At 39.6% G+C, this 14,118-nt stretch overlaps 1 protein-coding gene across 3 annotated transcripts in view; it reads left to right on the top strand.

Moving 5' to 3' along the window:
- Positions 1-14,118, top strand: part of brd4 (bromodomain containing 4) — a 34,026-nt gene that overhangs the window by 11,524 nt on the left and 8,384 nt on the right. For 2 of the 3 annotated variants that reach the window (XM_063472033.1, XM_063472032.1), the window contains exons 2-7: positions 1,432-1,541; positions 11,422-11,803; positions 12,462-12,599; positions 12,694-12,829; positions 13,232-13,572; positions 13,704-14,084. In XM_063472033.1, the coding sequence (XP_063328103.1) occupies positions 1,444-1,541; positions 11,422-11,803; positions 12,462-12,599; positions 12,694-12,829; positions 13,232-13,572; positions 13,704-14,084 (1,476 nt within the window). In that variant the 5' untranslated portion in view covers positions 1,432-1,443. The remainder of the gene's footprint in view (positions 1-1,431; positions 1,542-11,421; positions 11,804-12,461; positions 12,600-12,693; positions 12,830-13,231; positions 13,573-13,703; positions 14,085-14,118) is intronic. The other variant, XM_063472034.1, reaches the window with a different exon arrangement.

Here is a 14,118-nt window from a genome sequence, read left to right as displayed (position 1 = left end):
GCCTGGGCAGTGTCCTGCATATGGTTCATTTAATGAGTCACAATTGCACAGCCGCACAGTTGAAATGTTTCACTGTTTTACAGATGTTTTTGTGCACTGCCGCCATATTGGATTGTAAAGTTGGGGCTGTGACTTAACAATCACCACTCTAAATCTCCCAGTTAGAAGTCTGAGGTGTTCCGGTTGAAAATTTTGAGTGGGGTGCCAGAAATTCGACTTCTGAGTTCAGATGGAATGCACCAATACTTCCACCCTTACAGCTTTTTCAGCGAGCCAGCCCACTTTTTGCAATGATGCAATGTTTGAATGCTAAACATTATTACGTAATACTCTCAATATTTGCAGTTTAAGTTTTCCACAACAATATAGATTATAGGCGATGATTGCAATCCTGTACTTAAGTTCAAGCCTTGACTTAGTCATGAGTTTATCTCCTGTTTTAAGCAGTCAGTTGGAACTAGAATCTGCCTCATAGATCTGGCCCAATATAGTTATTTTTCCTCAAAAAAAAAAAGTCCCATCATGATATCAGTCTGTGTGCTAGACGAGGAGATGATGGACTACAGATAAGTGAGCCCTTAGATTGGTGGGGGAAGGCATATACAAGATTACTCTAAGGAGAATGATTGTATGGGGGTGGAGCGTGATGAAATGGACTGAGAAAAAGACAGGAAGGGGGTGGGGTCTTAAAGGTGTAATGGAAGGAGGCAGAGAGAGAGAGCATGGACCTCAAGCCATTGATGGAGAAAGTGGGGAGGGGTGAAATGAAAAAAACACGTAGGAGTAAGAGAGAGAGGGAGGGGGAGAGAGAGAGGGAGGGAGGGAGGAGTGTGTGGGCTGAGGCTTGCTGAATGAGGAAGCAGTTGAGCCATTTTTTTTTTTTTTACTGTTGAGTAACTGCATGCTGGTCTGCCTGTGTTAGAGAGGGTGAGAGCGGGACCTGGACGAAAAAAGTGTTTCTTCTGGATCTTATCAGAGCTCAGTCCTCTCTTTCACCTTCCCCTCTCAGTTTTGTATACATCTTGATTGCTGTTTGTGACTATTTAAGTTGGGGAGGCCCTGGAGAGGACACACAATGGAGCGAAGAGCCTCTGGCAACTGGGCTGTTGTACTGTTGAGAGGGGGATGGTGTAGAGAGAGGACCGGTTCACACAGCTAACACAGCCTGCCGGCTGTAGGTTTCCAGCAGCCTGTCCTCCCGCCTGGACCTACTCTTTCCCGGCTGGGGCCTCTTTTTCCTGGAACAGCCACCTTCAAACTACACTTGGACTACACTACGGATTACTCACCGTGTTCTGTGGGATTTTAGGATACATACTGGAGCCCGAAGAATAAATCTATTATGTTTTTTGGATTGAACAAAGGGAAAAACTAACTTCTCTGTAATTCTTCTGTGCCCTGTTTTGGTTTTTGCTTTCTCTTTCTGTTTAGAGGAGTTCGTAAATGGATTACAAGATGCATGCCAAATCAAACGATTTACTGGATTTCCAAATACTGGATACACTTCTGGAAAAAATTGCGCATTCAGTCTCTGTTAAAAGGTAATGTTATCTGGTTACTTAGAGTATGTTACATTTTTCTTTCAGAAACTCAGTTGAGTCACTGAAGGTCTTTATAGTCTTATATTTACAAAATGTTATCAATTTGTTTACATGGTTAAAAAGTATAATAGAAAACACTAAGGACAGCCTGGAGTCATGGTTCTTGGGACTATCATGTGGTTCGAAAGACTTGAGTTTTATGGGACACAGCAATTCAATCCTGTTTAGAAATATGTCTTCAGTTTTATTATGAATAGTATTTGGTATCTAGATTTCAGCCAGAAGCCTACCTCCTGGCGTGAGAGAGAGAGGGGAAGGGGGAGTACAGAGGAAGAGTTTAAGGTTTTGTGTGTGTGTGCGCGTGTGTGTCTCCTGATTCCTGGCAGGGTTTGGCTTGCTTATCCTAACCAGCTGGAAGTTTAACTTAAAAGAGACTACATGATTCTTGCCTTTTCCTGTTATGTGTCTGACTCATGGTTAGTCTATTCGAGTCAGTCTGTATGCTTATGACTCATGTCGTAAGCGGTTGTAATCAGCACAGGGGGAACTTTTTTATATGTGTGACCTTTCAGTGAATTATTGAAAAGTCATGACTTGTGTTTCAAATTTCCATAGAACAAATGTAAACAAAGACAAATTTTGTTTGTCTTTCATATGTGATGAAACTGAAGTAGCACAGGTTATGGGTGGTTACTGATAAATTGATAGTCATCGAAAACTAGGATTTGGAGGTATCAAGAGTAAAAATACAGTGCATTGGCCAAGAAGTCTTGAATTGTTACCATAGAAACATTGACAAAATTTGTTTTTTCTTTGCTTCAACACCTTGAAATTGAAATTCCTGTCATATGCTGTAGCGTTTCAAGTTTATTTTGGTATGTTTCTTGTCCCACTGGTGTACCATGAGATTAATACATACATTTCTATAATCAATCTCATTCTTAACTATTATTAATGAAGCATAATTTTACTGTAAGTTCTTCTAGTGCTTTTCTTAATAGTTGGCTTTTTGTTGCTCACTATGAGGCTGCTGTACACAGCCTGATGCGTGCATGTCTGGTGCCATCTGAGCCCTGTTTGCACCTGTAAATTTCACGTGGTGATCGCATGCCCACTGGGACAAGTATTTGCCCTTGCAAGATGGGATTTACAATCAGAAACACCCTTAATTCATGGATGACTCGTTACCTTATAAAAGTTTTTCACATCAGTGCTTTCAAAAATAATAACAGCTATATTTGTGCCTCTTTTCCACTTGTACGTACTGAGTTTGACTCTACTCTTCTTGGTTTTGGTTGTTTTCCATTACAGTCGAGTACCACCTTTGTATGCTTGGTGTCCTTATAGCAACAGAGTCAGGGGACCAGTATGTTGGTTTGTGTAGACCCATTTCTGTCATTGCCAGGTTTAAAAACTATCAGTTTTGATTTTTGTGAAGGGGTCGCTCTAATGACTCATCAGTGACGCCACTAACTGGACAGTTGGTGGCATGCAGTCTGATGTCACATTTTGACTCCAAGCGCTTGGAACCCCAGCCAAGTATCAAATCCACCTAATGAAAAACCCTAAAAACTGAGTCAACTCAAGGCAAGCCAAGCAGGCACTAGTGGAAAGGGCTAAAATTGAAACTGACTAAACCCATGATACAGCTGAGTTTCGAAAACAAAAGTACACTTACATTTCTTGTCTTACCAGTTGAAAGGAGGGGGGGAATAAAAGGACGTATGCAACAAGAGTGTTAACGACCCGAGAAATAAAAACAGGTGGAATCAGTACAAACTTGAAAATCGACTGTCAAGACAGGAGCATTAGAGTGGAGCTCCTCCCTGGAGAGGAGCTGAAAAGGCTGGTGTGTAAGCAGGGAATTGTGCTGTTGGCTTTGTCAGTGTGGTTCAATTAATTATTTATTTTCATGCTTTCAGACAACATAAGCCATCATTCTAACTCTTAGTAAGTGCCAAGGCAGCCCCCCCCCCCCTCCCCCCTAACCTTATACATGAATGATTAATAGCTTACTTTTACAGGGAGCACTGATGTCTTGCTATATTGTGTTTTGCTTCTATGTAGGACAGTCGGTGATGCTGTATGTAGGACTAGATATCCTCACTTGAGATTTGTAACCCCCACCCCAGTAACCAGAACCACTTCCTCTCAAGAAAAAAAAAATTCCACAGCAGTCTGTGGTCCAGGTCAAAAGTCAACTATTATTCCAGGCCTAAACCATGAGCAAGCCTCTTGACCTGTGTTGGGGACTTTTGGAGCCCTGCAAATATTACTGTTAAATTATCACAGCAGGTGATTCAAACTTGTTATATACGTTTCTCTTAGAGACAAACTGAATGTGAATTGGTGCTTGCTAATATTTGTGCAGTTTAATATTAATAAAATCTGATCAAGGGTTTTTTCCCCCCTTTTTTATCTTGCAACTTTGTCTTGCATGTAATTTATTTGAAGTGCGTAGCATCCAAATTAAAACATGTGAGGGCAAAAGAAATTGCTGTAAAAGGCACTCACAAAAACAAGGCATATGTACACCTGCGCACAATAGCCCCTTTTCCATTTACCTACTTGGATCGACTGGTTTTCCATCCCAATTGAATACCACCTAATGTGTGTGGTCGTCAATCATAGAAATGTTGCTGATCAACCTGTGACTTTCTAATATGTGATACGAATGCTACAAAAAAGGTGAATGTCGAGGCGACTGTATACCTACCGCTCAGTCTGTGGCTTTTCGTCAGATTCTGGGACCATGGCGCTGTTTTTTTGTAGCCATTTCCCTCGTTGCCAGGTTTCAAAAATGGCGGTTTTGATTTTTGTGAACGAGACACTCTCATGACTCATGGAGTGACACCACTGACCAGCCAATCGGTGGCATGCAGTCTGAAGATTTTAGTACCAGCTTGGATCGCTTGGAACCCCGGCTAACCAGGTACTATGACCTAATAGAAAACCCTTAAACCTTGAGTAGACTAATGGAGAATTGGCTAATGTTCCCTTTAAGTCGCAGTCAGCCTAAAAATTTGTGAATCAGCCTCAAATGCTGCACTCTAGTCACCCACTTTTAAGCTAGAATGTTTATGTATACAAATGAGACTATTGATCGGGGGGTTCCTCAAGTCATGGTGTCCTCTGGCCAGTCTACAGCGTAACACAAGAGTGTCACCACAGCATGTGTAAAGCATGACTGACTGATCCACAACTTTTAATAATTGTGAGAAATAGTGGAATCCCTCTGCACAGAGATATCAATAAAAAATAGTCACTGATGAAAGTGATGTATTTATTTACATTTTTATATGATAAACTTGGCACTCATCATGAAGATATTGTGCGAGAGCTGTCATTGGCTTTATAAACAGTAAGGATGGGGGAAAAATTGATGTAGCATATTTTTTTAATAAATATTTACTCTGCAAATACATTGAACAGGCACTCAACTCATCAGTTTACTAGTAGAGAATCTCCTTTGCTCATATTTTAAATGTTAAGTTGCTGATAACCAGGTACTCTCAGCCCTCTTATCCTAGTGGCAGGTTTGCTTGACACTGTTGTGGCAATCTCATCCTGCAGTTAGACTGATTCCAACTCAATTGTCATGGACTACAGTTCATGTTCAGCTCTTGATATCTGTTATGAGCTAGACCCCAGTCTAACAAGGACCTGTAATAGGTAGAAAACTGATTCAAGTGCTGCAACACCAAACTCACTGAGGCTGCAGAGCGGAATGACCACTACTACAGTCCAAGACTGTGGAGCTGGAGTTCACCTACAGGATGGGGCTCACTGAATATATAGCCTGTAATGTTGTTCAGTTACATAGTTTTCACGAATAACTTTACATCTATTTTTGGCGTAGAAACTTGTAAACGGAACTGATAATTCACTTAAGAGAGCGACTGCACCTCCGTTTGCACTGGTCACATATGCAAATACTCACCTCCATAAATTGAATATAAATCTATGGGAAACACTATTTAACTGTTTAATGTTGTTTATGTTTTAAAGATGGTTATGTAGTTGGAAAAGTTTGGTTTAATACATGTAAAAAAAAGTTTTGTTTTACTCAGTTCATTTTACTGGTTACTTCCTAAAACATGAAGGGAACCAGACAGAACAGGTTTAACAGGTTTCCTTCCTAAGTATTTTGTCAACAGCATTTATGGTGTTTTAAATTGCAAAGACCGCAAACCTAGTCCATGTTGTGTTTCTGTTAGTGCAAATGATCAGCAGGCCAAAAACCAAATCACTGCACGGTTATTAAATAACAAAATGCTCAATATTAGGTAAATTGAGCAATATAGGTGAATTGGAGATGCCAAGAAAGGTGAAACGAAGGAGCTTTTAAAAAGACTAGAGATGAGGCTTGTTGCTCTCTGCCACATTTTTGAGTCAAGAGATCTACATGACATTTATGCTTTCAGAACATCTCCTAGAAACATTGTATTATAATGCGCTTGTAGTAATAAGTAAGGCTGTAGACAAAAAGCTCAGGCCTGGAAAAATGCAATAACTAGATAGGTCTGAAAGAAATCTACATACTTACCTGTTTGACATAAACATGAATGATATTGTTCTCAGTAGACACATTTGTACTGATTGTTCTTGACAGTATCCAAAAAAGATCATGCTGAGTGTGAACTACATGGGACAATATGAGACTAATGTTCGTTTATTAGCATGTAGAGGAGAAGATATTTTGGCAAATTGTCAAATACATAACACCCACCTGTTTACAGTAGTGATTGTAAATGTGTCATGATGACAGTCAGAACAGGATATCTAAGATGATCTTTCTGATGTCCAGATAACTTACCCACATGTTGTTATTCTGGTTTTACTAGGCTAATTGTTTTCCTGTGGCATTTAGTTTGCCAGACATCTTCAGTCTTCGGATTTAAATATTTCTTTTAATGTTTACATTTTTCTACAGACCTAGTGATACTGTTGTTTTGTTTTTAAGCCAGATGGGGAAAGAAAAAATAGTCGTAGACAGCACTAAACTTTCCCAGGTGTTGTTGAGAAAAATTTAAGACTACAGCCAATGTTTTAAAATGGTGTTTCATTTATGTTGTTGAGCTAGATGGTTCTGCAAATGACATCACTGGGAAGATTGCAAAACATTTCAGCCAATTTCACTGCAGCCTTTAGGTTTCAAAGACACTATTTCACAGGAATGCATGCAAATGCTGGATGCAGTCAAATCGGGCATTAAACTTTGTTGACCTGCCTGATTTAACGTGACAACAGAACAAGTAATCATCTAGTGAATTCAGATTGAGTGGAGTTCATGTGATCATAGCTTATGTCCAGCCCTGATAGGGAGGTCAGTTAGACATATACAGTCAAAAGTTTAAGTCCACTTGAAAAATGGCAAACAATCATATTTTGCATGATTGGATCTTAACAAGGTTCCAAGCAGAGTTTCAACATGCAACATTAAGAAATGGGAGTGAGACAAAACATTTTTCTGAGCATGCAGTTTATTAAAAACAATGTTGACAGAGGCTGTTTTACAGCTGATCAAAAGTTTAAGACCACATGCCTTTAAAAGGCCAAATCTGTGCAAAAATGAGACTTCATTGTCATTTTGTGTCATGTAGTCACACTGTCATGACGTTCTGATGGCAAAAGCAAAAAAATGTTCCCTTTTCGAACGTGGTCGGTTTGTTCAACTGCATGTTCCCCTGATCTAAATCTAATTGAGAACCTTCGGGGATGGATGGCAGGGGAAGTTTACAAAAATGGACAACAGTTCCAGACAGTAGATGCCTTTTGTGCGGCCATCTTCACCACTTAGAGAAATATTCCCACTCACCTCATGGAAACTCTTGCATCAAGCGTTTCCATGGGGGGGAGGATTTGGAGGTGTGGTCCTAAACTTTTAATCAGCTGTAAAACAGCCTGTTTCAGTTTAAGCGCTGTTTTCAATAAATTGCACAAATTAGTCAAAAAAAAATTTCGGCCCCACTCCCATTTCTTCTTGCTGCATGTTGAAGCTCTACTTGGAACCTTGTTAAGATCCAACCATGCAAAGTATGATTTTTTTTTTTTTGCAATTTTTCAAGTGGTCTTAAACTTTTGATTGAGACTGTATAAAGGCTGATGCAAACATAAAAGTGTACTGTAGCTGAAGATAATACTGGTTTTGAAAAAAGCAACATAATAGTCCTTACAAATATGTCAGTATTGATAATGCTGTAATAACTGCAAACTTTTACATGTAATTTTCTTGGGGGAAGAGAGGTGAGAGGTCTCCAAAGGTTTTCAGCATCATTGCAACAGCATTATTTTCTCTGAGCACAGTGTAGAAAGTGCAGAAGAAAAGCTTGCATGTGCTTTTGGTGTACAAAATATCCATGACAATAAGTTTGATTTTCGTTCTGGTTTCCATCATTAGTCAGGAATGGCATCTGATAGTCAATAGACTGAAATCATGCACAAAAGCATGATTTGTCCAACAATCACTAAAGCAGAACACAAAAATGTGTTCTACAAGTTGTGAGATTTCCTTGAATATTGTGATATCATTTTTATCCTGTATTGTCTACCACAACTTTTCATGTTATTTTTGATCATTTGACAAACAAATTGTATTTTAGTGTTTAGTAAATTAACCCCTGCTTGGCTTGATTTGCACATCGGTGTGCTGGGTCTAGACAAGTTCTGTGGCTTTGTTTATTTTAAATTTGTTTTTATTTGGTCTTATTCACAGGGTATGGTATTTTTTGCCTCCAGCTACAAATGTACCCTATCACGTGGGCCAGTACTGTTTCTTTTTTATGTGTTATTGGTTGTGGTCATTCAACATATTGGCAGTTATTCAGGTTCTCCACTGTGCTTTAGTGCCTCGGGGGGCCAACACAGTGATCATGTGGTGTGCAAACTGCTTCCTCCTTCTCAGAAAGTGACTCACCAAGAATGAGATTAGTCACAGATCCATATAGTTGTGTGTGTGCATGTGTTTATCTTTGAAGGCCCTTGTTGTGGGGGTGGATTTCAGAGTATCAGACTGGAAAGCTTGAATACACAATCTGATGATCAGTATTTTTCCCCCAGAATACTGCTGCTGTTGTATTTTTACTCTGTTAGTCTAGATTGGTTTTTAGTTGGACTGTTGTCTTAACAGCCTTTGTGTGTAATTTGAATGTAATGTCCCTGACTGCCTGGGAGAGAGGACATTATGTAGGACTGAGCGTGCGGTGGAACACACAGTCCCTCGGCTGCCAGATGACGCTGACTCTCCTCTACTCTCCACCCCTGCCCACTCACATCCAAAAGCACTCCCAGGTCTTGAGACAGAGTGGGAACAAAATATCTACTACAATAACAACAACAACACACACAAAAACGAAACTGAAACAGTTTATGATTTTTATTGAATTCACATCAGTGGACGGTTCTTATTTTATATAGTAAGCCATAAAATACACTTTCTATGATCAATCATAAGATTGTGATATCTTTTTGGAAATAGCATTTCTTTTAACAGATAGAGAAACTCTTATGGTAAAATTCAGACAGTTCATTTTTGGTTTTCGTTTGAGTTGTGTTTCTTCTTTTGGTTGAGAGGAAAATTTGTGAGTTGGTGGAACTATGTCATAATACTCACAGAACTAACAGTTTGAAACCATAAAGGAAATTTAATCATGTGGTCTATTTTTTGCTGACAAAATCCCCAGTAGATTAGTCAATGATTTGCAGATCTAGGTGTATTTTACATTACGTCTATTGCTGCCATGGTTACATATAGTCAGGGACAATTTTCTTATCTGTACCTACTCCCAAAATAGATAAAAAGAAAAATGAGAAAATAATAGAGCAAAAGAAAAGCTAAGAACTGTGCCAGATTAAAAAGGTGCAATTTTCTGTGTCTGGTTAGTTCAGAGTAGGGCAGGGCAATATGGCCAAAAATATTTACCACGATATATATTTGAAAATTTGCGATAACGATATAATTGACGCGAGACAGAATACTTTACTCCACAACTTTATTAGTGTAAAAAAAAAAAAAAACATCAATGTATTTTCACTTAAACAAGCAGCTGTTTTTTATGTGCATTAAAGCTATATAAAAATTTAACAGTGCAAATGCAAATTCCTTGCTGACAGTTTAACCAAAATGCATTTCCAGTGGAAACTGGCGAGGTTATCCACACACAATACGGTAATATTATGTTGAAGCACAGTACGTATTACTCGGCGAGGCTCCTACGGTAGCCATAATGCTCCAACAATCCATCAAGCGGTGCGGCTTCGTAGCTTAGCAAAGTCGGACTAAAACATTTTTTGACAAATTTTTGAGCAGCAAGTACCACATAAAAACAGTTCGGTAATAAAGACGGCCCGCTTGCATTCTCTGCCAAAAAATGTGCTTTGGTGTATATCTGACGGACGAAAGCCAAACCAGTTCCACACCACTGAAGTTGCACCATTTTTGGTTCATCTGTTTCATTCAACAATCCGCTTTCGCCCTTCTCATTCTCCGTTGCCGCCATGCTTTTTCCACCATGCGCGTATTAAAACAAAGGCACTGCACATGCGCGTTTACCCATATTCTATCGCGATATTTCATTTTCTTATCATTGACTAACATTATACCGGTATTACCGTGGACAGTACGATATGGCCCAGCCCTAGTTCAGAGTATAATATCACAGTAATTCTCACATTGGACATAACTCTCGTCACAACCAGTCCCCTCACCATGTGTGGATGGTGGTATGGGATGAAGAAGAGTGCAAATCCATATTAAACTGTATATCCATGTGTAACAATCATGTGGTGTAGCTTAATAAGATGATACCATTAAGTTAAAGGAAGTGTACTTCTAGCATTTGTGTATTATTACCTTTTAACCAAGTTAGTTCATATGAGATATATATATATCCTGACAACATCAGAAGATGGCTTAAGAATGTCTGCCATATTGGACACGATACAACCACTCTTTGCTAAGGAAAAACATGCATTCCCTGAATTGCTGGCAATGCTTCTTGGAGTTTTCTAATTGTTGCTGGGTTGCAAAGAATGCAAAGAAAACTGAATAATTGTTTTGGTAGCCAGAAGACTGCCACAGTTGGCTGTTGTTATTAATTTTTGTCTGTAAATACTTGCTAACTGCTTGCTGAGTGGTAGCACAACTTGTGAAAAATTGTGACACAAACCAGAAATTAAAGTAAAAGTTAGACCTTTTGAAACATGTTAGTTGCAATACTTTGAAGGCAAACCTTCTGCATTTCAGGGCTGAATTGCACATTTCACAGTCAATTTAAATATGAGGATTGTGTAGTCTTACTTTGAAAGCTTTTATAATTCTGTAGTCATTTGTACATTTAAACTAGCCAAAAGTATCTATATAACAAAGATTGGAAGCCAGGGAGAGCTTCAGTTTAATGTACATCTGCAACACCAGTTACTACTTTTGCTTTTTTCCATGTTACCAAGTCTGTCATAGCGTTTAATTACTATTAATTACAGTTAATACTCATTCTTCACTATTATACCAAAGTAGATAAAGTATTTAACATATTCAGTTATGAAGGATAAATTCACCCTGCCAACAGTGTGTTCTGGTTCAAGGCCAGATTTTCTGAATGAAATCATCACTGGGAACTTTGTCTTGTTTCATCCTCTACTCACAATCAGAGCTGACAAAGTGGACAGTTTTTCAACTGATAGAAGAAACTAACTAATTGTGTTGTGATTAAATGACCGGTATACCACTAGCCTTTATTTATTTGATTGTAAACATGGTATAAGGGGTCTAACTAAACTTTGTATTGAAATGTAAAATGTTATTGGCTGTGTAACAGAGTTCATAGATTTAGCAAAGACTTTGTTTATCGTTTTGCTAATTACACTTCTTTTCTGTTTTTAGAGAGTCCAGTGAGGAGTGCAATGGGATCAGCAGTGCTCTGTCAGTGGAGTCTGTGCCGGGGCCAAGATTAAACTGGTGTCCTGCCAACACCACTACCTCTACCCCTGCCCCTGCTTCAGCTCCGGGGCCCGAGCCCAGGTCCTGCCTTATCAGAATGGGTGACGGCCTGGACACAGCGCAGATGTCGGGCAGCAGCAGCAGCCAGGGGCAGGTTCAGCAACCGTGTAACCCCCCACCCCCAGAATACATCAATCCCAACAGGCCAAAGCGCCAGACCAATCAGCTACAGTACCTGCTGAAAGTGGTTGTGAAAACCCTGTGGAAGCACCAGTTTGCCTGGCCTTTTCATGCACCAGTGGATGCAATGAAACTCAACCTGCCTGTAAGCTTTGTTTTAACATAAAATGCTTGATTTCTCTAAGATTTCATGGACAGTGTAGATGTCTCATAGGTCAGCCCAGCTTCTACACAATCTAATGTCCTGTATTTACTTATTTGTACTTTTTTATGATTTATAAATGCAGGTAAACTGACTAGAGCTCTTCTCTGCATGTATATGCAAGATTGAGAATACCAGGGCTCTTTTTTTCTATATTTTATAATTTAGATTGTTGCATTTGTCATTGCACAGTATGAAGTCATATTAGACACACGCACATTATATCATCCCCAGCTGTTATAATCTACTGATAACATTTAATTATCAGTCATCTCTAAGAGGTTGATCAAACTTAACAAAGCCAGAATAATGAAATGTTTGCCAGAACTTGAACATTTATTGAACCTGACATTTTTTAAAATGAGTTAAATAAAGATTTGCACATCATTTTTAATTGGTATTGTATTTGCTACATCCTGTGTTTTTTGTTCTTGTCTGTGCAATTTATTTTGGTTTTTCGGGATGGGGGTGACAATGATGATATAAAAGTGCCAAATATAATACAGGAGGTGTTAAGGGGTTCACTTTAGTAAAGAACCAGATTGCATTGAAGAGTTTCCACTTGAGTTCTTTCTGACCAACTTATTTGTAACCATTTCAGGACTACTACACAATAATCAAAACCCCTATGGACATGGGAACAATCAAGAAAAGGCTTGAGAACAGTTACTACTGGAATGCCCAAGAATGTATCCAAGACTTCAACACGATGTTTACCAATTGCTACATATACAACAAGGTACATAGTTGTACAACAGAGCCTTATCAATATAACGTTCCAATAATTCTGAAGTTGTTCCACTTGAACTAAGACTGTTTTTCTCCCTTTGCAGCCTGGTGATGATATAGTGTTAATGGCTGAGGCTCTAGAGAAGGTTTTCCTCCAGAAAGTCACAGAAATGCCACAGGAAGAAACTGAGATTGTTGTCATGACAGGAAAGGGACGTGGCCGAGGCCGGAGAGAGGGAGGTATGGATCTCTAAAATTAATTTCTACCAGTTAGCATGTATTCCTAGTTTTTCCTCTGTAAGATTGTATAGTTGGGGTTCTTTATTTATTTATTTCAGTTGAGTTATATTGAAGGATTGAGAAAATGCACCTTTTAAAAAGGTACTTTTTTTTTAAGCTCAATGAATTAACATGTTTTTTGCCTCTGAGTAATCATGTTAGCCCTATTTGACTTCAGTATGGCTGCACATTTCTGTGTGCACATGGATTAGGCATTTCTTTGGTCTACATTATTATAAACACCAGAGAGAGTGTGCTCAAATATCAAATAACTCTGATATTTGTTTCTAATTCTATATGCAAGAAGAGTTTTTAATCTGAAACTTTCATGAGAAAACAACCGTTTTGTTCTTTCACATCCAGGTCTAAACTTGAAACCCGGGGCCATTATGGATCCTTTGTCAACAACTCCTCAAACACGCGGCCTATCAGCCCTCCCAACAGGGCTCCAAACTCGAGGACCAGTGCAGGGTCCGCCTTCACTACCTCCCCAGCCTTTGATGCAGGCCCTGGCAGGCCATGTGCCCCCAGCGTTATCCAGCCATGCACCACAGCTCGGAGCGCCATTCTCCCTGGGTCAGCCAGAGTGCCCACCTCAAGTTCCTGTAATGACTTCTGTGCCTCCCCCTTCCCAGACCTCTCTTCCCCCAGCAACAATCCAGAGCACTGCCCCCATGCTGCAGACCTCCATGACCATGACCAAAGTGAGTGTACTTGACAAATGGATGAATGTTTGGGCATGAAGACTCATCTTTGACCATGCTTGGATCAGACATATGTAGATAAGATATAATAATTGCTTAATTCCCTTTCTTGTTATTTTACTGCTATCCAGCCAAGAAAGAGCCAAAAAAGGAAAGCAGACACTACAACGCCTACTGCAAATGACCAGCTGAGTGAGTCATCGCCAGCAGAATCTAAGTCTGGGAAGACACTACCCAGGCGAGAGAGCGCACGGCCTGCGAAGATTAAAAAGGACGCTCCAGACTCTCAGCATCACATAGGCTTGGGGATGGGACTAAGCGGACCGAGTGGAGGTCATAGCCCCAAACCACAGGACCAGCTGGGGTATTGCGCCAGTCTGGTTAGAGAGATGCTGTCCAAGAAACATGCTGCTTATGCCTGGCCATTCTACAAACCAGTTGATGTGGATGCACTGGGACTACATGATTATCATGATATCATCAAACATCCAATGGACCTCAGCACCATTAAGGTGTGCAGAAAACACATATTTTCAGAGAAACTAA

Source organism: Pelmatolapia mariae, linkage group LG4, assembly GCF_036321145.2.
Source record: "Pelmatolapia mariae isolate MD_Pm_ZW linkage group LG4, Pm_UMD_F_2, whole genome shotgun sequence".
Lineage (NCBI taxonomy): Eukaryota > Metazoa > Chordata > Actinopteri > Cichliformes > Cichlidae > Pelmatolapia > Pelmatolapia mariae.
The sequence above is the reverse complement of the archived record's forward strand: the minus strand, read 5'-3'. Positions and strand labels throughout refer to the sequence as shown.